This window comes from Mus pahari, chromosome 12 (assembly GCF_900095145.1).
Source record: "Mus pahari chromosome 12, PAHARI_EIJ_v1.1, whole genome shotgun sequence".
Lineage (NCBI taxonomy): Eukaryota > Metazoa > Chordata > Mammalia > Rodentia > Muridae > Mus > Mus pahari.
Window position 1 is genome coordinate 88,755,046 of NC_034601.1, and position 24,236 is coordinate 88,779,281.

At 43.5% G+C, this 24,236-nt stretch overlaps 1 protein-coding gene across 9 annotated transcripts in view; it reads right to left on the reverse strand.

Annotated features, from left to right (window-relative positions):
- Positions 1–14,371: 14,371 nt before the first annotated feature.
- Prdm15 (PR/SET domain 15) overlaps positions 14,372–24,236 on the reverse strand; it is a 61,123-nt gene continuing 51,258 nt past the window's right edge. For 5 of the 9 annotated variants that reach the window (XM_029544194.1, XM_029544191.1, XM_029544190.1 and 2 more), the window contains 5 exons: positions 20,713–20,796; positions 20,152–20,327; positions 18,817–18,897; positions 16,797–17,006; positions 15,257–15,813 (listed from right to left, as the gene is read on the reverse strand). In XM_029544194.1, coding sequence (XP_029400054.1) covers positions 15,337–15,813; positions 16,797–17,006; positions 18,817–18,897; positions 20,152–20,327; positions 20,713–20,796 — 1,028 coding nt within the window. In that variant the 3' untranslated portion in view covers positions 15,257–15,336. Of the gene's footprint in view, positions 15,814–16,796; positions 17,007–18,816; positions 18,898–20,151; positions 20,328–20,712; positions 20,797–24,236 lie in introns of all 9 variants that reach the window. The other 4 variants (XM_029544195.1, XM_029544188.1, XM_021209305.2 and 1 more) reach the window with 2 other exon arrangements.

Below are 24,236 nucleotides of genomic sequence, written 5' to 3' on the forward strand. Positions count from 1 at the left end.
TGACTGTAGGCTGATTTCAGTGTTTAGAGCATGTTTAAGGCTGACAAGGCCAAGCTGGGAGGGTTGGGAGGGTATATTCAATACATCCACAACATGTTGATAGTTTTCTACTTCCGGTGATTTCAATGGGATATATTCTCATAGTAAGGCAGGAGCATGTGTGATTGTGTACATGTTACATAGATGCATCTCCTATTGGTCCCGTTTTTCTAGAGAGTCCTCAGTGAACATGGGATCTTGAAGGTTTTGTTTTGCTTGAACCACAGTCATCAGAACCAGAACTCTTTATTTCTTAGACTTACTAGACTCACTTGTATCTGGGGTTGGAGGCTGGATTTTTGTGTAGCCCAGGCTGGCTTCCAACACACTCTGTACCAAAGATGACCTTGAACTTCTGACCTTGGCTCCACCTCCTGAACGCTCATTTTATAGGGAGCCACTACTTCCCCAGAATAGTTAACTTCTTTGCAGCCTGTTTTGTAGTTGTTTTTCCTTTAAATTGGAATCCATTTCTAAGCCCCAGTAAGAAACCTACAGCTGCAGCTACTACTACAGTACATCCTGTGCACAATGCAGAGGCTATCAGCCTCAGTCCCTCTAGATCATCTGCCAGAAAGCTGCAAAAAGCAAGCTGTAGGCAGTCTTCTGAGGCCAACGACGACGGTGGTCAGCGTCATCAGAACCTGTGAGCAAGGTGGCAGTCGCCTCGCGGGAGCAAATATAGGTTCACTGTTCCTCCCCCAGCCTGAGGCTGTTCCAGGGAGGCGGTCCCTGCCTGCCCCAGCGTGAGTCACCCTGCTGAGTCCTGAGCACTGCAGCTCTGCCAGCGGGGTCCTTTCTATCAGTACTCAGATCACACACCGGCAGCCAAGACTTTTTTCCTTAAGCCCTCTGTTTGGAAAAGAATGCTCTCAGGGTTCTGTTTCTCACACACGCCCCATACAGTTCTGCCAAAGTCTCCAGGCCATCTCCACCTGCCACCTGTGGGCTTCTCTGGGAACTGCAACCTGGCTGCTTGGCCTTCTACACCTAATGAACTTACTAAAAACTCCAGCCAGACTCCTCAGTCACAAAAACCCCTGGGCTCCTGCGGACACAGATGTTGGTGGCCTGGCCACTACGTCTAGATCTCTCTTCTGTGCCTCAGTTACAACGCTGGAACTCCATTTGGCTTATTGAACAAATGATGTACAGTTATAACTGAAATTTCTCACTTTTTATTAGTGCTAACATCTCTGTAACTTCTTGGTTGGTTTGGGTCCATTAGTTTTCCTCCTTGTTTGGGGGTCTCATCTAGTCTCTCTCTCTCATATATGTGGTAATCTTTGGTTGAAATCTAGGCATCCTGATTTTGCTCTCTTGGGTCCTAGGTATTTCTTATTGGTCTCAAGTCCCTAAAAATATCTTATACTTCCATCTCTCCAGTCTGTCTCCTCCAGCACCTAGCTTCTCCTATGTGCCCATCTGTGTCCAAGAAACCCTCTTCATAAGGATTTAGCCCCTGAAAGGCCCACAGTAATGGTGTCAGTGTCCTTTCCAAACTTGTGTAGAATTTTTTTTTTTTTTTTTTTTTTTTTGGCTTGGCAGTGGTGTTGAGGAGATCAGGTCAGGAGAGCTCCGCCCTTGGGTTCAGATGAATGTCATTACAGTTGAGTGAATTTTTTTATACCAGGATCTCACCCCATCCTGTGATCCTGGGTGCTATGGAACACCCAGAGGCCCTTCCATTCTGGACTACGATCCCAATAAACTGTTATTTTTATTTGTTTTTAAATTTTAATTTTGATCTCTCTCTCTCTCTCTCTCTCTCTCTCTCTCTCTCTCTCTCTCTCTCTCTCTGCATGTGTGTGTGTGTGTGTGTGTGTGTTTTGGGTACATGCATGCCAGAGCACCTGTGTGGAGATTAGAAGACAGTTTTTTGAGGTTTCTAACTCAAGTTATCTGGTTTACAAGACACATGCTTTCACCCACTAATCCCTCATGCCAGACTAACTCCTGCTGCTTATTCCCAGTCTATGGTATTATTGTTATCCAGAAAGTGGATCAAGCCAAACAGGATCCTGGCTAACTACAGCTGCAAAAACCCTATTTGCAAAGGGGATCACACCCAGAGGGGTAGGGTTGGGTGGGACACATCTCTAGGGGAATGCAGCTATCACAGCCTCAGCACCCAGCTTGCCCTCTCCGCAGTGCTCTGTTGGTTGATTGGTCCATCAGTGTGTAGCTTAGAAAGACGGTCCAGATGCTTACTTTGATGCTGAATCCTCAACGTATCCATAGGCTTGCCCTTATGTGGAGACCCAAGAAACAGGAGATCTTACGTCTAAAAAAGTCCTGTCTCATTAATCCCCCAGCTTTCCTCAAAAATACAATTATACATCTGTTGGCACAGCTTTTGTCTCATTTATGATCTTTCCAATTAATTTTTTATTAGCCTATGTGTATGCTTCTATGTTTGATGTACATGTAAGTAAGACTGTTTTTCATGCCACAGCAAGTGGAAATCGGAGGAAACTTTAGCAAGTTAGTTTTCTCCTTTCACCATGTTTTTGAGGCAGGATCTATTTTGTTGTTTCTGCTGCTGTACTATGTGTTCTAGCCTTCAAGCTTCTGGAAGATCCTCCTGTCTCCATTGTTTGAGCTTTTACACACACACATACACACACACACACACACAACACATAGACACTATATATATATATATCCTATATATTATTTATATTTATTATATATACATATTTATTAAATATATTTAATTATGCATACTTGAGGGGTTCCTGAGAATGCAGGTGCCTTTGGAGGTCAAAGACATTGGAATCCCCTTGAACCAGGGTTACAGGGGGTGTAGACCACAATGGTAAGGTTTTGTTTTGTTTTGTTTTGTTTTGTTTTGTTTTGTTTTTAACTCATTGTGGTTGGAGAAGTTATCCAGTGGTTAAAAGCACTCATACAGTGTGTGTATATCCACACATGCAAACATTTGTATGCATAAAATAAAAATAAGTAAATCTTTTTTGTAAAGCTGATTACTATTTATTTTAGAGGCCAGAAAAAACACAACCAGCTTTCCCTTTTAAACAAATATACTATTTCATTTTATTTTTCAAAAAGAGTTAAAGGCCAGATTGAACTTTCCTTGAGAAAGAGGCAGGTGGGAAGAGGGAAAAAGGAAGGGAGGTGGGAGAGAGGGAGACAGAAAGAATAAAAACCTTATATTGGAGCTCTTAAATACAACATAATAGTTTTTATTTAAAAAAAATAACAAAACAATTCATTCAAACAAAATAAAGAATAAAAGTTATTATGCAAAAAGCCAAAAGAACTATATTTGGGAGGGAAAAATAAATTTAAAAAATTTAAAAAGAAATGATTACAAAGCAAAAGTAGGCCTAGCGTTTATAACTTTGTAAAATGAACTCTTTAGAATCAGGGCTTTGAGTTGATGGTGTGCTGACTCAGGAGCAGAATGCCTGCGCATATGTGTGGTGCGATCACTCCATCTGTCCTTATAGGTGACCCCAGAAGTACCTGTTTACCTAGACCCTGTGACAGCTGCTGGGATCAAATGAAGAGATCATCACACCTGTACTTTATGACCTTTGCCTCATTTGTAACCTAGAGATTAAATAAAATACAGCATTATATAAATGATAATTTTTAACTTGCTGAAAGCAAAGTCAGTATCCATCATTAAAAATGTGACTTGGAGCCAGGTGGTGGTGGCACACGCCTTTAATCCCAGCACTTGGGAGGCAGAGGCAGATGGATTTCTGAGTTCGAGGCCAGCCTGGTCTACAGAGTGAGTTCCAGGACAGCCAGGGCTACACAGAGAAACCCTGTCTCGAAAAACAAAAACAACAACAACAACAAAAAAAATGTGACTTGGGGCTAGAGAAATGGCTCAGTGGTTAAGAACACTGCCTGCTCTTCCAGAGGTTCTGAGTTCAATTCCTAGCAACCACATGGTGGCTCACAACCATCTATAATGTATGTGATCTGATGCCTTCTTATGGCATGCAAGTATACATGCAGATAGAACACTTATAATACATACATACATACATACATACATACATACATACATACATACATACATACAGGCAGGCAGGCAGAGAGAAAGAAAGGAAGAAAGAAGCCAGGAATGGTGGCACATTTCTTTAATCCCAGCACTCTCAGGAGGCAGAGGCTGCTGGATCTCTGTTGAGTTTGAGGCCAGCCTGTTGAGTTTCACAACAGCAAGGACTATGTAGAGAAACTTTGGTCTCAAAACCAATGTGGCTCAAGTATAGATCTATCCAATGGAAAGCAGACTATCAAGATATTACTGTCAAATCTGAACCAAACATCTCACTGTATTGCCCAAGCCAGCCAGAAACCCTTCTACCTCAGCGTCTTCTGTTCTAGGAATACAGGTATAAGCCACTGTGCTTGGTTTTGTGTTTTTTAGCTAAAACTTTATCCTTAAACTACTTTCATTTCCTGTACTTTCTTCATGTTCTGTTTTTGTACATGGGTCAGGTGTGTAGGGCATATGCACAAGGGTAGATGTGCACAGTTTTGCCTGTGTGTTTGCATGTGTGCACACAGGACTGTGCAGAAGATGTTTCACACCAAGCCTCAGTGGGGTAGTAAAGGTGGAAAAAACATTCTAGCATGGTTCTCATCTTTCTCCCCACTGCATTTATCATCTGGAATATTATCAATATAGGTACCTGTCTCTCTGGTGTGGATTTATTATGATGGACAACTCAACATGATTATTGACCAGTCTTTGAAAATTAACATCTAGGGGACGGCTCAGGAGTTAAGAGCACTTGCTGCTCTTGTAGAAGATTCAAGTTCTATTCTCAGCACCCATGTGGTGGTTCTAGGGGTTAAATAGTCTCTTCTGGTCTCTTCAAGTACCCAGGCACGCATGCAGTGCATAGACATACATACAAGCAAACCCCACACATATACATAAAATAAAATGAACAAATATTTTTCAAAACATTAACACTTAACAAACCAACAAAACTAAAGTCTGTACCTATATTTGCTAAACATTTTAAATACGAACATAATTAAAACATCAACTTGACACATTTTTGGTACATTTGTAAAGATGTACATACCTTCTGTGGAAATAATCTTTGTCTGAAACTAGCCAGTATATATGTACAGTTCTGAAAATGTACAACAGGGAGGTGCCTGAATGAGAAGCAGGCCAGAAAATTCTAGCTGGGTAAATATTGACATGATTGGTGCCTGCAGGAGTGAACACCTCCTCCAGATGGGACACACCCCAGGTGTCCAGTACAGGTGGCTGGCTGCTATAAGCCCTGTGTGGGATGCTTTGAGTCTATTACGTTAAAAGCCACCCAGTTACTCTTTGGAAGTTGTGCTAAGTATAGGACGCTTATTGTGAAGACTCATAGCAGTGCCAACAATAAACACTTCCTAACTCTAAAATAGACATAGTAATTTTGGACCAATTTTTCATCTGTTCTTGATGCTCAGCTAGAACAAAAGTCACCCAAGAGCCACTGGCAGGGCTACCTAGGGGACAGTTGGGGGCCTGACTAGAAAGAAACCTGCAGGGAGCCCAAAGTAATGTGAGTTGTTTTGTCTCAGAAGTTTGAGTCTTTAATTTGTAAAAACCAAAAACAAATAAGAAGAAAAGCTTGTGTGGTTTTGTTCTGTTCTGTTTTTTATTTTATTATTTATACAGAGGTTCAGGTTAGCCTTGTAGTTGTGGCAATCCTCTTGTTTCAGTCTCTCCAGGGCTGAGACTATAGTTGTGCACCACCATGCCTGCTTGTTTTTTTCTCAACAGTGAGTCCCAAAGCTCCTGGACTTTCATGTTGTTGTATTTTGGTTTTTAAGAAAAAGTAAACTATTTTGCCATTCTTCTTTTCAACTTTGGTAGAGTAGAATCAAGTTGGTTAGTTAGTATAGATGGTTAAATAACTATACAGTTACAAGTCTTTTTATATCTCTGCAAATCAGTGTGTATTTATGGGAAAGACACAATGAGGTCTTATTCTCAATTCTACCTTGGCTTCCCACCCAGACCTCCTGGTGTTTCCAGTAACATTAGCAAGCATCTACTTAGGAATGAAATTAATTTTGTCAGTATGCTGTGGTTAGGTAAAAGTGTTCTTAAAATTTTAATATACATGCCATTGACAATCTATGTAAGATAAAAGTATGTAAGAATGATGTCCACAGACCCAGTGAAGGTCCAGCACAGCTAGGACAGATCTGGTTAAAATCCAAGAATAACCCAGCAAACAAAACCTGAAAACAAACATTCCTCAGAGCACTTCGACCTGGACTCCAGTTTGCCAACATTAGACACTCACTTGAAAAGACAGTCAATATGAAAGATAGTCTATTCTGAAGCCTTAAGATTGAGATGTACAAACGTGTGTGGGGGCACACACACACATACATACATACACACACACACACACACACACAGACACACACACACACACACACACACACACAGAGAGAGAGAGAGAGAGAGAGAGAGAGAGAGAGAGAGAGAGAGAGAGAGAGAGAGAGAGAGAGAGAGAGAGAGAGAGAGAGACCAGCTCTCAAAAGTTGTCCCTTGGCCCCTCTATCATGTTGAATGCTTCTGAAGAGAATGCTGAATTTATTTTAATTTTTTAAAAGACTGTATTTGGAGAAGTTGGAGAGATTGCTCGGTGGTGAAGGACAATTGCTGCTCTTGCAGAGGATCAGGGTTTGGTTCCTAGCATATACACAGTGGCTCAAAACTTGCAACTTCAATTCTAGGGAATCCAGTGCCCTCTTTTGACCTCCAGGAGCACCAATAGCAGGTGTAGTACACAGATATACATACAGGCAAACACCCATATAAACACATAAGTAAATGAATGAATAAATCTTTTAAAAAAGATTTTATTTTTGTTATTTTTAATTATGTGTATTCATATGTTTCTATGTTGGGGTATGTCCATATGAGTACTGGTACCTGGAGAGACCAGAAATTCTCCTAAAGCTGGAGTTTCAGGTGGTTCTAAGCCACTTGATGTATGCTTTAGTTCTCTGAAAGATCAGTATGCACTGGTAAATACTGAGCTATCTCTTCAGTGCCTGAATTGTTTCCTTGCTATTGTATGTGAGCTCTAGTCATCCAATAGGTGTGTATATGTTTACATGTGTGTCTACGTGCCTGTACATGTGCCATTTCTTTATGTAACCTGGAACTGCCCCAAACCTGATTGTACTAAATGATCACCATCTCAGTGAATTTCTGTACATTCTATTGATAAAGATGGACATTCTAGAAGATCCCTGTGAACTTGAGTTATATACAAATGAAATAAGATGTTCTGGAGCCTTCGGGTCACTAGCTTCTGATCACATACAGCCCTTCCAGAGAGACTATTACTGACCATGTGCAGAGAGCCCTTCCCCTCCCAGCCTTCCAGACAGCATGTGAACCCCTTACAGGTTCAGAGGGGGAGAAAGTGTCTGAGAAACACTGCCTTCTGCTGAGATAGCCTAGGGGTCTAAGAAGTGAAAAACTATTAGGCAGAAGGCTATAATCAGCTCTTCTTGATCTTGACTGTGACCAAGAACAGAATAAGAGTGGGCACTGCCAATTACCTGGCACGAGGCTGCTTTGGGGCAGGAACACCGTGGGAGGATTGTGCATTGAGAAATCCATTCCCATCCATTCCCTTCATAACAGAATAAATCATGTCTGGGGTAGTTCAGCCATGTTTCTGTTCTTGGCTTCAAATAATGGCCCCCAAATTACAGCTGAGGGCTATAAAATGTGATTTGTCTTGAGATGAAGGCAGAGATGGTAGCCTCACCCTTGGTCCTGTGAAAGTTCTATGCCCCAGTATAGGGGAATGCCGGGGCCAGGAAGCGGGAGTGGGTGGGTTGGGGAGGAGGGGGAGGCGGAGAGGGGATAGGGGATTTTCGGAGGAGAAATTAGGAAAGGTGATAACATTTGAAATTTAAATAAAGAAAATATCTAATTTAAAAAAAGGACTTACCAAAAAAACCACACACACACATCTTTGTGTGTGTGTGTGTGTGTGTGTGTGTGTGTGATGGATCTTCTGGCCCAAAGTTCCAAAGTCCTTCCACAGTCCTCCCCAAAACATGGTCAGGTTGTCACAGGAATACCCCACTCTGCTGGTACCAATTTGTCTTAGTCAGGGTTTCTATTCCTGTACAAACATCATGACCAAGAAGCAAGTTGGGGAGGAAAGGGTTTATTTGGCTTACATTTCCATACTGCTGATGATCACCAAAGGATACAGGACTGGAACTCAAACAGGCCAGAAAGCAGGAGCTGATGCAGAAGCCATGGAGGGATGTTCTTTACTGGCTTACTTCCACTGGCTTGCTCAGCCTGCTCTCTTCTAGAACCAAGACTACCAGCCCAGAGATGGCACCACCCACAAGGGGCCCTCCCCCCTTGATCACTAATTGAGAAAATGCATTACAGCTGGATCTCATGGAGGCATTTCCCCAACTAAAGCTCCTTTCTCTGTGATAACTCCAGCCTGTGTCAAGTTGACACAAAATTAGCCAGTACAGTCAGTTTGGGTCCCACTCAACCTTAGCAACAGCAGAAATGCTCAGATTAGGGGACCTTCTATATCCTTTCCCCACTACTTGACAGTCAGCAATGTGAAGTAAATTTTCTAAGAATGTTTCTGAGAATAACTCCCCAATGTTTGTGCAGCTTAAGGAAGAGAGAAACTCTTTTTAAGCCCTAGGATTTTTTAGTATTACTGTATCACGAACTAGTTTATTCTGACAAGAACAGGTTGTATAAGAAATAAGATGGGTTGGAAAGATGACTCGGCAGTTAAGAGCACTGGCAGCCCTTGGAGGGGACCTGGGTTCAGCTCACCGAACCCACATGGTAGCACACAACCATCTGTAATACCATTTCTTTTTCTTTCTTTCTTTCTTTCTTTCTTTCTTTCTTTCTTTCTTTCTTTCTTTCTTTCTTTCTTTCTTAAAAGATTTATTTATTAATTAATTTATTAATTTATTTATTTATTTATTTGACTACCCTGTTGCTGTCTTCAGATACACCAGAAGAGGGCATCGGATCCCATTACAGATGACTGTGAGCCACCATGTGGTTGCTGGGAATTGAACTAAGGACCTCTGGAAGAGCAGTCAGTGCTCTTAACCTCTGAGCCATCTCTCCAGCCCCTGTGACACCATTTCTAGGGGATTCAGTACCCTTTTCTGGCCTCCATGGGCAATGTATGTACACAGTGTACAGACATACGAGCTGGCAAAACACCTATACTTGTACATATACACATCCTACTGGTACATACACATACAATAAAAATAATCTTAAAAAAAAAAAAAGAAGAAGAAGTTGGGTGTGGTGGCACACACCTTTAATCCCAGCACTTGGAAGGTAGAGGCAGGCAAATCTCCGAGTTTGATGCCAGGCTGCAGATGTCTACAGAATGAGTTCCAGGGCAGTCAGGGCTACACAGAGAAACTTGTCTTGACAAACAAACAAAACAAAACAAAACAAACAATAACAACAAAAAGAATGAAGTAAGACAAAGTATAAGGTGATAAAGCACACAAATAGGACCCATACAGAGTATGATCAACACATTCACACATTCATATGCACATGCTCACCCATACACACATGTACATACATGAAGGTACCCTTGGTGAGTAGTAGGTGGCTGTTCTGTCATTGACCATTAGTCTTTACTGGGCTAGATAGGCTTAGGGGAACGTTAAGAAAGTAAGGAAATAATCATTCCCTTCTTCTGCAGCTTATTGAAGGGCAGGAAAAAAAGGACATAGAGTATCTAGGAACTACTTACTCACTGTGACTGCCAGTCTCAAGTCCTATGAAAAAAAGACAGATCATTGTCTGAGTGGGAAATGAGGGTTTCTAGAAGATTCCTAGAAAAGGTATTTGAGCCATAATCTAAGAGGCACATAGGCATTAACAGAAGGGAGAGGCAGGGGCCAGTGCTCAGTGGGGATGACTGGTTCAAAGTTGGAACAGCATCAGGTCACCAGGGAAGGAAGCAGACAGGTCACTTGGGGTCCAGCATGTCACCAAACACTCTGAACACCTCCAGAGACTTTTTCACAGTCTCAGGGTCTGTGAGGATCTGGTGACAGTTACATGACACTGAAGGCCCCACAGAAGGGGCTGGGCTTGGTTTTGGATGCCATAGTGGAACACGCATCTTTACGAGTGCCACTGACAGCACAGTGATCCGTCTTTGGGAGAAGGATGATTAGTCTGATGGCCTTCTGGAGGTGAGAACTAAATATATGAACTAGGGGGGTGTGGAAGAATGGAAGCTAAGCTGTACACTGAATGGACAATGGGTTGCTGTCTGTATGTGAGGACACTGGGGAGGGCTAGGGCTAGGTCACAAGACTGACTCCACAAGTTACATATAGTCATCTTGATCATTCTTTGCGACACTGGGTGGAGATGGACTAGTGTTTAATGCAACAAGAAACAGCAAAACAGGCTTCCTGTGGCTATGGCCAACACACCTGGCAGATCTATATCATCAGGTTCTAACCATGGAATATTCTAGAGGATACCTCATAGCCTGGCCAGCAGTTCCATTCCATCCTGGAAGGAAGAGAGGAGCTTATTGGAAGCTAAGCTCTAGGCTTCACACAGGTGAACAACTGCCAGTGTTGTGTGGAACAAACCAAGCTCAGCAGGAAGCAGCTCTTGGGTCCCCAGCCTCTCTTTTCCTGGAGTCACAGATGGGTCTACTTTAGCAAGGGGTACCCTTACACATATGCTGTGGAAATGAGAGGGCAAGCATGTGAGGAGGACCAGCAAACTGCTGGGGTCTGAGGTACCTTATGTACTCCTGTTTCCAGCGCTCTGGGAATACTAGCAGCATGTATGCTTTAAGTCTCAGAAGCTCAGAAGAGTCAGTCTTGAGTAGAAAGTTAGTTCAAGCCAGACCAGCATCTTCATTTTAAACTGTCAAGACTGATGTGTTCAAGTCACCCAGGAACTGGTGAGAGAAGCCGGTAGCCCAGTTGGTTCTATTTCTTTGGGATCTTGTTTTTATTGTATGCAGAGAGAACATTAATAAATAATAACTTGGCATATATATATATATAAAACTTAGCCTTCCCAACAGTTAAGGTTTGATTACACAGTACCTGGAGGCTGCTGTAGTCACAGTCCAAGGGGATAGACTTTGAGCTGCAAGCAGAACTTACATTGCTTATGTGCTGCTGGTTTTAAACTGGTGCTGAGCTCAATGTTTACACCAAGGTTCCAGAGAAAAGCCTGGGAGGCCAGGCAGTGTATAGCAGGGTTGTGTTTCCTTCAGGGAGTTCCCAAAAATCTGTAAAGGTGAAGCCTCAGTTCCAATGGAGACTGCTGGATAGATTCCAAGAAAACAAATCATCTTCCCAGAAGAGCTCCAGGTACTGACAAGGTGAAGCTGGCCCAAAAGAAACCACATGTGCTGCAAATCAAGTGGAAATGAGAGCTGCTCTAACCACTAGCGCACAGACGATGTGCTCTTAAGCTCCAGATGTGGGGTTACAGGGTTTAATGTTGGGTTAATGTCCTCACTATCTCCTAGGTTACTCTGTGCCTTTATTTTCTCATATCTAAGAGGTTGTCTTGAATCTAAGGGGTTGTCAGTGTTGGGGCTGGGACTCTTATAGTTGAATGTAGTTGCATTATGAGGTAGCAGTGAGTATGTAGGGGCTAGGAACACAAATGTCATGGTTCAAATCTGCAATGTCTCCCACAGACTACTGGGGAAAATTACGGACACAAGTTCCTGATACTACAGATGGGACTGTCCCAGGCACCCAACTTCCCCTGCCAGGAACGACTATAGCAACTGAAACTGGGAAACCAGGTAAGCCCTCCTTTAAGTTCGGTCAGGTATCTTCAGATCATGTGTCTGAAAGCAGAGCACCATGGGGTACATTATGGTACAAGTGAATCGGCTGTGGAAATGAGAAAGGGCTGCCCCATTTCTCCCACTGGTACATCCAATGTCTGCTGAGTGCAGAGGGCAATACAGGCTTGGACCCACAGGGAAGGGCCCCTACCTATTAAGGTTAAATAGGTTTTACCAGCAGAAGAGCTAGCTGCTACTGGATGCTAAGATACGTGAAATGTAGTCCTGGTGCTGAATTCCTTTGAGGACTAATAATGAAGGTATTTCACGGCTTTAAAAGGACATGGTAGTGCATGCCTATAATTCTAGTATTTGGGATGTGCAAATGGGGGTGGGGTAGGGGGAGTAACAGGACAACTGGAATTTTAGAGTCTAAAGCTCACCTTGACTATGAGACCCTGTCTCAAAACAAACACAAAACCCATAGACAAACCCACCACTTAATTTGATCAATATCAGAAAGGGACCATTTGAGATCATAGGCCCACAGAAAAGCATTGCCAAGGACTACCTAGTGGCTACTGTCTGACCTCAACTTTACTAAGAAGCCCACATTGTAACTCTTGGAGAAGTTTCTGATATTCAGGATCTCAGGGTGTTTCCAATGATCCAAATATACACCTCAGGACTGCAGGGAAATGAGAACATCACCTATAACAGGAGCCAGAGCCATTCTCAAAGATTACCAGGTACAACTTTATCATGGGCAGGAGAGCAGAGGGCCAGCAATTGAAAAACACAGGTCACAGCACCTTTATTTATCACCATACAAACAGATGTGACATGAAACACCCTCAGAGTTACAGAATGGTCTCCACAACCCTCAGAATCTACGGTAGTCACAGGAACTGCTTCTGCCTCTGGATACTGACTGAGAATGGTGTGAAGGAGGCAAGATCTTACTTTCATGACAGACCATTCTCCAGCAGGCTTTCATTCCCGACATAAGAGAGGGCACCTGGTACAGACCCTTTTCCTGAGAACTTATCACTGGCTAACACCATCCCAGAGGGTGGAACCCTGTGCTGCAACTATGAGATCCATCTTGTCATGACATGTGACCCTATAGCATCACCATTCACAAGGTGTGAACAAAGTCTGATACATTTATTTATGCGAATCTAGACATAGTCACAGGGCTTGTTGGACACATAGCTATGACCACTTTAGAACAGACAAACAAATAAACAACCTGAACACTTCCTAACAATCAACAATGGTTTATGTATGTAGGGTACCTGGAGTGTAGAGATGCCTTTGTTTTGCTATCCAGTTGCTATCTGCAGAGGAGCTGTAACTATGCTAAGACAACCTGCTTGCTTCAGTCAATGACTGGTGAGACCATGTGTCACAGACACTTTGGGAGAAAGGCTGGTTTTATCTGAGTTCCTGCTTATAACAGCAGAAGTAGATGCCTCTGTATATTTAAGCAAACAGTGGCAGCAGGAGAGACTGTACAACCTAAGCTCTGTCTTTCAACAGGATTTGACAACCTGGGTATAGGCACAAAAATACATCTTTAAAAAATAAAAATGTGATTTCAAAGGTCTTTATTTCAGTGGGAAGAGAATAAAAGTTAAATGCTAGTGATGTTTGAGTCCAGTGCTCATTTGGGCTCAGCTCATTCATCTTTGAGAGGCTATAAAGGCAAAGAGGAATCGTGGTTGAATTTTTAAAATAGTTTAGGACTATGGATTGCCCATTGTTTCCGTGGTTTCCTGGAATAGTTTTATTTGGAGAAGGAAGGCTATATTTTAGAAAACAGTGCACCCCTAGGCCAAGTTCATTTCGTAAGGGAACTGTGTACAAATAGTTAATTATACACATGAATAACATAAAACAACTGTCATAAATTAAGAAGTCCAAGAACTCCCAGCATGCCATCTGCCAAGAGGCGAGACCTGTGTGGATGTGGAAAGGGTGTGGGCCAGGTGACCCACAGACCTGCAGACTTGTCCTCAAGTGCCGTCTCTTCCTTATGCTCAAACTGTGTAACAGAAGCTCCAGCCTCACCCTCAAAGCTCGCTCTCTGGAATGAGGTGCTGAGTAGCAGCAGCATGTCTGACATCAGGCTTACTGTAACTTCCCTTGTCCTCCTGGTTAGTATCCATCTCTGCATGATGGCTGTTCATATCTGAATACATCCAGGAAACACGGGACCAAGGACGAAGGCAAGTTCTTCTTTTGTATGACATTAAAAACTAATGAGAAGAGCTAGACCAAACTCTGTCCTCACCTTGCCTCTTCATGTTCCTGTGCTAGACTGTGGACCCTATGATGGCAGCCTGGCCTGTTGCCATGGGATAGCACAGGTTTGTGCTAGCCATGTTCCCTCAGAGCTGGGGGTGGCCAGTTTGTATTCCGTCACGAAAACCTCTTCTGCCCTCACCACCACCACCACCACCACCACCACCACCACCACCACCACAGGAAAGCACCTCTCAGGCTTCTTAAATCACTAGCTACACTTCTCTCCTACAGAACTGAACCTCTGCATTTCATAGGAAATTGGTTTTCAGATACAACCACCTTTGGAATTAAGGCTTACACAGAAAGGAAACATGGTTCACTCCCCATCCTTCATTCAGGGATGTGGCTAAGCTGCACCATAATACATGTTTGGATGGCAGAGTCCTGAGATAGCTCCAGAGGAGCATCGGGATTCAAGTGTGAGGGCTCACTTTGCACACAACTGTGTGTAGCCTCACACAAGGCATCTGTGCACAACTGGACAGGGACCGACACCCTACAGTGCAAACGACTTTATCATATTAAAATAAAAGAAATCAATATTGACCATGAAAGGGCCATAATACATAACGTGGTTATGAAATAAAACAGACTGTTCATAAAAATCAATCTATAGATGTTCCCAAGATGTCTTTTGTGCCTGAGCTGGGGGCCTCATGATACTTCTCACAGAAGGCCTCAGGCCACAGCTCTGTGACATATAAACTGAGACTTCAGAATGACTTCTCCCTGCTTGTGAATCCAGGAGCAAGGAGAAACCTGGGTTTGCTTCTGTGTGTTGCCTGAGAAGGCTAGTCATATTTCAAGTTATCGTCACTGGAGTGCTAAAGAAAACAGATCAAATCTCCCTGGTCCTTGGAATATCACGCCTGCTTCTAGGATCCTGTTATCTCTGTCCCTGAGCCCCATGACAATTATAGACCTCTGAGGGTGACACTGTGGTCTGGCCAGGCTGCACCACCTTGGGAAAACACATGGCAGAAGCTCCTGCTTGCCAAAGCCATGTCACCAGCAAAGCTGATAGGTAACTCTGTAATGCTAATCTCAGTGATCTTGACATGCACAAACTCTTCCTGTTTGGTATCCAGCAAACACCTCAAGACCTCAGAGCCCCACTGCTGCAGCTCAGCTCAGTCTGTTCTGCAGCCACAGATCAGTAGCTGTACATCTGCTGCTGCTCATTCTGTACCTGGGGTTGCACCGCCTGCTGCGGGGCTGCAGGGGCCTGTGGCGGCTGTAGCACATCTGTTTGGGGCACTGCTCGCCAGGTGAGTGGGTGCTGCTCACTGAGTTGGTTCCCCAAGGGTGTGATGGAGTTTACCAGTGTGGTAAGGTTGATAAAGTGGGCCACTGACTGAGGGTTTGTGGCTTCTGGCTGTGGGTGAATCTGGACATCATTTTGCCGGTTGTGCAACATGGCAGAGCCACTGACAGTATCAAAGGTCACAGTCAGGATGGAATTATCTAGCTGTAGCTGGCGTTCAGGGTTGGTAAGATGTCCAACAGCCACTGGCTGTAAATTGGTAAACTGAGTTCCAGCTGCAGTGGTGATGGGGGTCACGGTGATGTTGGTTAGGCCAACTGAGCTTGATGGAGCAGTCACATTGGGGTCCCCTAGGGTCACCACCACCTGTAAGAGTCACATGGAGAAAGAAACAATGAACTGCTTCTACAAAAAAGGAGAGAGAACCTCCCACAGCATCCTCCTGCTTAGAGGTCATAATCTGTGCTAAAATTGCATGCTCAGGCATTGGAGCTGGAGCAAAGTCTCCACTGGGAAAAGCAGAACTCAGTGTCCTGGGAGAAGTATACCAGTGGAAAAGAGAAAGGAAATATGGACAATCCTCAGGGGTAACGCAAGGATGGAAAATCACGCAAATGTCATGGGCCAGAAAAAAGAATGAATCATGCTTAGAGCTGGGGAAGACAGTTCTGTTGGTAAAATGCTCACTACTGATTCAAGAAGCCCTGAATGCTATCCCCAGTATCCACGTAAGAGAGAAATCTCAATCTCTCTCTCTCCCTCTCTCCCCCCCCCTCTCTCTCTCTCACACACACACACACACACAAACACACGTGCCCCAGAGAGCAAATCTGAAAAGCCAGGAAGTCAAGCTTTATCATCATCCACCCCCTGACTTGCCTGTCTTAATGGCATGTGAAAACCCTGTCACTATGGAGGCAGCCACAGTTGCAGCTTCCTCATACCTAGTGCTGAAAGGCAGATAGATACAAGCAGGTTTACTGCAGAATCGTCTCCAAAAATGAGACACACTAAAGTGATATAGACTAAGCAAAGCAGAGACCGCACAGAGAAGCCAGCTCAGTGGCTGGTAGCTGTCCAGGCTCCTCTTGGCAGGCCCTTTGGGGCACCCAATTTGGAATAGTATTTTAGTCTTAAATGCTAGAGTGTGTCATACTGTTATTAAAAATGACATGTGTGATCTGGAGGTCACACTTGGCCCAGTCTGCATGTAATGACTACATAAGGTAAGGGTGAGAGTTGGAACCACTGTGGACACACCCATATGGACACATGATAGGACACAAGTCCAGAGGAGCTGCCCCTGCAGAGGTGGCTGTCATCTGATAGACACAAAGGCACCAACCAACCTGTTGGATACTCTGTACAGCAGAATTTGTCTCGTCACCCACACTGCCCGTGAACTCTGGCTCCTTTTCCGGGTATTCACTGAAGGTGGTGTCCTCAGGCACTGGAGCCCCCGCCTCCTCCTCTGGCTTCTGCTTTCTCTTATGGCTGCGTTTGGCAGCCTTTCCATGCTTACCTTCTGCCAGTTCCTCCTGCTCCAGGCCCAGTGCAGGCTGTGAGGAGATTGGTATCAGTACCCACAGGGCAGTGGGTCACATCTGAATGGGGGCTAGGGCAGCATGCTCTGCCATAGACAGGCACAGGGCATCAAGCTGTCATAGGAAGTGGCTTTGTGTTCAAAGAGAAACATTTTTTTAAAGATTTTTTTTCTAAATGATTTATTTATTATATGTAAGCACACTGTAGCTGTCTTCAGATACTCCAGAAGAGGGAGTCAGATCTTGTTATGAATGGTTGTAAGCCACCATGTGGTTGCTTGGATTTGAACTCAGTATCTTCAGAAGAACAGTCAGTGCTTTTAACTGCTGAGCCATCTCTCCAGCCCGAGAAACATCTTTAAAGGAGAAATATTTCCCTCCTGGGGAACTCAGATCAAGGAATGTACTTGTGAGCTACTACCCACAGCAGGAACCCTGGATGTAAATGTTTGATTAAAACTCCGCAGGCGTTTTTCTGCTGCTTTATGTTCAGGCTTACCCTTTCCCTTACACAGAGTGTTGGCAAGACGCACTGCGGCCAGCACAGCTGGAGGGCAGGGGAAGGGCGGGCCTACTCTACTTGTCCTCCTTAGGGTAGACTGACCCACCAGCAGCTTGCCAAACTATGGTGTTGGAGAAACTTTCTTTCCCACATTCACCTATGAACTGTCTCAGGCACATAAATGGCTCACAGAAGGGCTAGGTGTGGATTCTACCCATTCATTCCACCTGAACTCATGGGGCACTCATTAGCATTAGTCAAAGCCCTCAGGTACACATTTAAACACTGACAGCATAAAACACTCTCTTTGTGATTAAAAATAAAATTGTCATAAAAATACTAAGTATATCCAGACATGATGGTGCACATCTGGGATTTTAGTACTTGAGTGATTAAAGGCAGGAGGAATAGGAGTTCAAGGCTAGCCTTGGCTACATATCAGTCTCTAGATCAATCTGAACCACATGAGATCCTGCCTCAAAAAAAAAAAAAATTGAATAAAAGTTCCTTTAAAATCTAGGTTTGGCCTGGTGTGGTGGTGCACGCTTTTAATTCCAGGACTGGGAAGGCAGAGACAGGAGGAACTCAGTGGGCTCAAAGCATTCTACATAGCATTCCAGGCTAGCCAAGTACACATAGTGAGGCCCTGTCTAAAAAGAGAAAACAATTCTAATTTGCCTAAAGTTTAATAATCATAATAAAATTCCTAGAAATGATCAATTAAAAAAATTTTAGGTTTGTTTTATGTGTTCTTTTTTCTTTCTTTTTCTTTTCTTTTTCAGAGTTGAGGACCTGTACTTGATAGGCAAGAGCTCTAAAACTAAGCTAAATCCCCAACCCATTTGTTTATGTCTATGAGTGTTGCTTGCATGCATGTATGTGTGCCATGTATGTGCACCATGTATATGACCATAGATGTCAGAAGAATGATACTGGATTCTCTAGAACTAGAGTTACAAATAACTGTGAGCCATCATATGGTTGCTGGGAACTGAACCTAGTCCTTTGAAAGAGCAACAAGTATTCCTAGGCATTGAGCCATCTCTCTAGCCCTGCAAACTACCTGTTTTCTTAAGATATATGCACCAGTATCTGAGCATTAGCTACTACAACAAAACCAAGATGTAGTCTATAAGGCTCTGGGAAGAAGGACAACCAAATCCCTGTGAGACCATGCTGATGTATGATCATGGTCAATGGGGTATGTCTGGAGCCTGATGTATGATCATGTTCAATGTGGTATGTTCCCTTAGGGTCCACTTGGTATGCTGAATGCTATTCCCTTCACACTCCATCCTTGCAGATGTGTTCTATGCTGCTTACCTGGACAATGCCGATGGAAGATGCATCGATGGTGGTGGTCTCGGGGAGGTGGTCCAGATCGTCAATCCGAACAGCGAGGACCTGCGAGAGGCAGAAAGCAGTGGGTAGGATTGTTGTGCCCTGAAGATGCAGCAGGAGTCCAAACTCACTGTGCAAGGTCCACTGCTGTAGGAGGCTGTCTGCTGACGAAATCACCTCTGCTTCTGACTCCTAGGCTGAGAACTGACTGAAACTATTTCTAGAATGCTCTCTAGGGTATCCCTCAACCCTGCCCTCTGACCCCCATCTCAAGCCTCAGCAGTGTTATCTGGCCTGGTAGGGACACCTGGTACCTGTCTGTTATTATGTGGTTCCTGTCCTCAGATGAAGGCTACTTCCTCTTTCTTTGGCCTCCATGACATGTGCTGTCAGTGAGGTATCAGTGCACCCTCTGTCATCACAGGGAGCTGAGTGAGTTAAGATAGAGCAATAAGCCTGACCTACAAAGAAATGCCAAAAGGAGGTTTCTGTGGTCAAACACTATACCCTCATCATAATACACACAGCTACATGCTTGTCAGCTTTGTGACAACGTGAGGGTCTAGTCCTACCTTTCCTTTATTAGCCCTACTCAAGAGGGTGCTTAGCATGTGACACTCACACCATGACCTGTCCTGTGAGCCCACACAGCCTCCCACCAACCCCACTGTCCTATCCATGGTGAGCAATACTTGTCAACTGCTTACGCTCATTGCTTATCTCCTAACTGGAGACTAAGTCTTACATAAGGCAACAGACACAGCACAGGGAAGAAAATGAACTCCCAGGAAGGCATATGAAAAGTGAGCTGCCACAGAAACCAGGTGCAGAGAAGCTGCAAGACTGAGAGGAAGACCACACATCTGATTTCACCCCAACAGCCCTTAATTGTTGCTCAGTGGAAGAAAGGAAAAGTGGAACTTCATTTATCTGGTTTTGCTTCAAGAAGAAGGTGGTTGGGCTGGGGCCAAGTTGACTTGAGTTCTTGCCTAGCATGCATGAAGCCCTGGGCTCAAGGCTCAGCACCACATAAAACTGGGTGCTAAGGTGTATGCCTGCAACACCAGCACTCAGGGAATTGGAAGTAGGAGGGTCAGAAGTTTAAAGTCATCCTAAGATACATAGTGAGTTCTATGCCAGTCTGGGCTACACAAGATCTTGTCTCAGGAAGAAAAAAAAATAAGATACAATTCAGAGATGTTGAGACTAGGGCTCTACCTTAAACTCACATTGCACCAGAACAAAGGTGTCTCAAGTGCCCACAGTAGGGCCAGGCCATTATTTGGAGATCTGGGAATGGGTCCCCACCAGGCTAACCTCAGGGTGCTTGCGTCGCATGTGTCTGCTCATGGAGGCCCGGGTGGACACCTTGGTGCCACATAGCTGGCAGCTCTGTGCTTCTACCTTGTCGTGGGTGAGCTGGACGTGTTTCTGAAGCATGTACTCTGTGACGTACTTCTTGTCACACACGGAACAAGTCCACTGCTTGCCTACTTCTCACACACGTAAATGGGGTAGAAAAGAGAAATACCAGTTAACAGAGAGCTACTAAGGCTTCATTCACCTTCCAAGTGGGAGAGAAAAGAGAAATGCCAGTTAATAGAGAGATACTAATGCTTCATTCATCTTCCACGCCAAGAATCTACCATAACCTCTTCTACTCTAGAGCCATCACCTGGTCAGACCAGCGGGGTACCACTGACCCAAGACTAGCAGGAACAATTACTAATGGTCCTTGAGGAATGGACACTGGAAAGGCATAGTGGGACATAACATGACTATGACAGTCATATTCTGCAAGTGTTTATGAAACAAAGCAGGTGTTCTCATCTCTGCACACTTACACTCAGTCTGGACCATCCTTGAGACACGAGTTACCTGTATGAATGAGCTTGTGTGTCTCCATTGTGTTCCTCTCACTGAATGTCTTCCCACATAATTCACACATGAAGTCTTTAATTCCTGCAGGATAAATCATATTTGATATCATAAGCTTAGTGAGTTTTCAGTGTAAGTGTACACAGAGAACATCTCAGTCTCTTCATGCTTCAGGATTTTTAGTACCTCAGGGTAATGGTGACTATCAAAAAAACCAGTATTTATTCCAAAATTTACCCAGAAACCTGTGACCTCAAATTTAGGCCTTTATTCATATTTTTAAAAACAATGAGATTTGTGAAGGCCTGAGAACACAAATGTAGAGAGGAGAACCCAAGGGTAAAGACAGCAACAGTTTCTCTAAGCAGAGTAATTCACCTACTTAGCCTCAAAAAGCCTCATGTAGCTTCTAAGAAATGCAGTAAGAGACTAAACATCAACAGAAAACCAGGACCCAAGGCAAGACTGGGAATGTCTCCATGAGAGACAGCAGAGCTTCTATGGACACACAAAGAACTTGGGATTTCTCACTATTGACCAGCACACCCACGGGACGAGTATGATTAAGCAGAATCATCCCAGGATCCAAGAACGGTTCAATCTATGCAAACTGATAAATGTGATATGGTACATCAATAGGATGAAGGGCCAAAAAAAAAATCTCATGATCATCTCAAGTCGATGCAGAAAAAATATGTGATAAAATCAAATTTCCTTTCAAAATAAAACATTAACAAAGCAGGTACAGAAGGATCATACCTCAGCATGAGGCTATGCATGGCAAATCCACAGCCAGTACTGTACCAAAAGAGAGACAATGAAGCAGGCTCTACTACACTCTGAAAAAAGACAAGGTATTGGTTCCCATGCTTGTTTGTCAAGAGAGCACCTCAAGTTTTAGCACAGCGATTATGCAAGAGAAAAACAAAAAATAAAAATGCAAGAAGAGTAGAAGTCAAATTATCTCTATTTGTACACAGCAAGTCTCCATGTGAGAAAGCCTGAAGACTCCCCTAAGATCGTCTGAGTTGATAATGAGAATTACATAACAAAAATAACCAACACACAAAAAAAGTACATTCAAAGAACTGAAGGCTAAGGATGTGTCTCAGTGAGAATAGTGCCCATCTGGCATGCACAAAGCTCCGAGTCTGACCCTGTGCACTGCATAAACCAGGTGTGGCAGTGCACACCTGTAATCTCAGACAGCAGAGATGGGGGATCAATAGTTACAGATCATCTTTAGTTACAGAAGGAGTTCAAGGTCAACCTCTTGAAATAAAAATTATACATAAACAGTATCTTCTGGGGAAGAAATCATGAAAACATACATCATCAGCATGTATAAAAATGTTATGAAGTCTGTCATTTTGCACAATAAATACACACTAAGTTAAAAAAGAAAATCCTTAGATAAAGTAGGGAAGTTCAGGCTTGACACTTAGCAAATGCTTTTAAAGAGAAGAGCTACCATATTCAGAACAAGGATTCTGTCTGTGCTCAAATTTTCAGACACACAACAGAGCATGACAAAAGGCATGTGATCTCTCATAGGCACACACATAAACCACACACTAGGTCCACACTGGGGAAAGGAGACAATAAAGATGCTGGGACTTGTGGAAGAGCAAATTCCTCAAATTCACAAGATCCCTTCAGGTAATAGTAAACTTAAAGTAGTTAAGAGTCCAGCCCCTGAAGCTGCCACAAGGCTTTCCAACAGAGAGAACACATCCAACAAGTGCCTCAGGAGCACTAGGGTGATAGAGTACTGGTGGCTGAAGGCTGGGGAGCAGGTTGTAAAGCCTGCTGCCACCACAGCTTCAGATTACAAAACAAAACAAAAGTCATTCTATTTAAAAGGAAGTCTTTTCATTAAAGTATACTCTTATTTTTTGATGTTTTGATTTTTGGAGACAGTGTTTCTCTCTGTAGCCCTGTATGTCCAGAAACACACCCGGTAGACTAGGCTGACCTCAAACTCAAGAGATCGGCCTGCCTCCCGAGTGCTGGGATTAACAGTGTACACCACCACCTCCTGTCTTAAAGTGTATTTTAAATTAAAAATCATGAAAGCATCCTGACCAATACAGATGTGGATGCTCACAGCCAACCATCAGACTGAGTACAGGGACCCCAATAGAGGAGTAGGGGAAGAACTGAAGGGGCCTTATCTGGCATCAATGGGAGGGGAAGTCCTGGGTCCTGTGAAGACTTGATGCCCCAGTGTAAAGGAATGCTAGGGCAGTGAGGCAGGAGTGGGTGGGTGGGGAGCACCTCATAGAAGCAGGGTAAGGGGGGATCGGATGGGAATTTGCAGAGGGGAAACCAGGAAAGGGGATAACATTTGAAATGTAAACAAATAAAATACCCAATTAAAACATCATGAAAGCAATTCTAGTCACAATAGTTACAAAGAAACAAATACCTAGAATATAATGAAATCAGTGAAATGTTCCTACAACGAGAATTGTAAACATGATAAAAACCACTGCAACACCAAAAACTGCAGAGATGTTTCACATTCATAGCCTGTAAGAATGAATACTGTTAAAATGTTTATTCAACCCAGGGATTTACATGTTCAGTGCGATACACCAAAGACTTCTTTACAGAATCAGAAACACAATCCTGAAGTTTGAATGAAAGCCTGGCAGAAATAACAGAAATGACCTGGAACAAAACATAAAGAGCTGCAGATACCAGAACCTTGTTTCAAGACACTAAAGAGTCCTAAGTACAAAAACCACGATAGTACTAGCATTAGAAACAAACACACACACCCACAAAACAGATCCTAAGATAAGGCCATGCATGTACAGCCAACTGACTCTCAAAAACGGTGCCATGACAAATGGATGTCTACATGCAGAAGCTTCTGACTTGATTCTAACCTATACAAAAAGACAACTTAGAAAGGATCAAAGATGAAATACAATACCTTGGAATAGTACCTTAAATATACTACCAGCTCAGAGTGAGTGAGGAGACAATGGACAGGGTGGGAGAAGATGCCTGTCAGCCAGTCACCTATCAGTTAATATGAATAATGCATGTACAAGCCAACATCTTAGAAACAAGCAATCCAAGCTAAAAATCAGAAATGATTATAATAGACATAAATATAAGAAAACTGCTCATTACCATCATCAGTCACCAAGGAAATGAAAACCAACACTAACTTCAGGGGGAAGTGCTGACTTTGAAAACAATAACGGAGCTCTTAACAACTACCTTTAGAGAGCTGATATGTGGGCATCCTTGATTGACACCAGATAATTGAAAATAAAATTTTCACTATGGAAAAAAAAAAGAAAAAAAAAAACCAACACTCCAATGAGGAGACAGCTCACCCTAGTTAGAATGGCTATTATTAAAACTAAAAACAAGCCAGGTAGGGGGTGGTAGCAATGGTGCACGCCTTTAATCCTAGCACTCTGGAGGCAGAGGCAGACTGATCATAATGAGTTCAAGGCCAGCCTGGTCTACAGAGTAAGTTCTAGGACAGCCAGGGCTACAGAGTG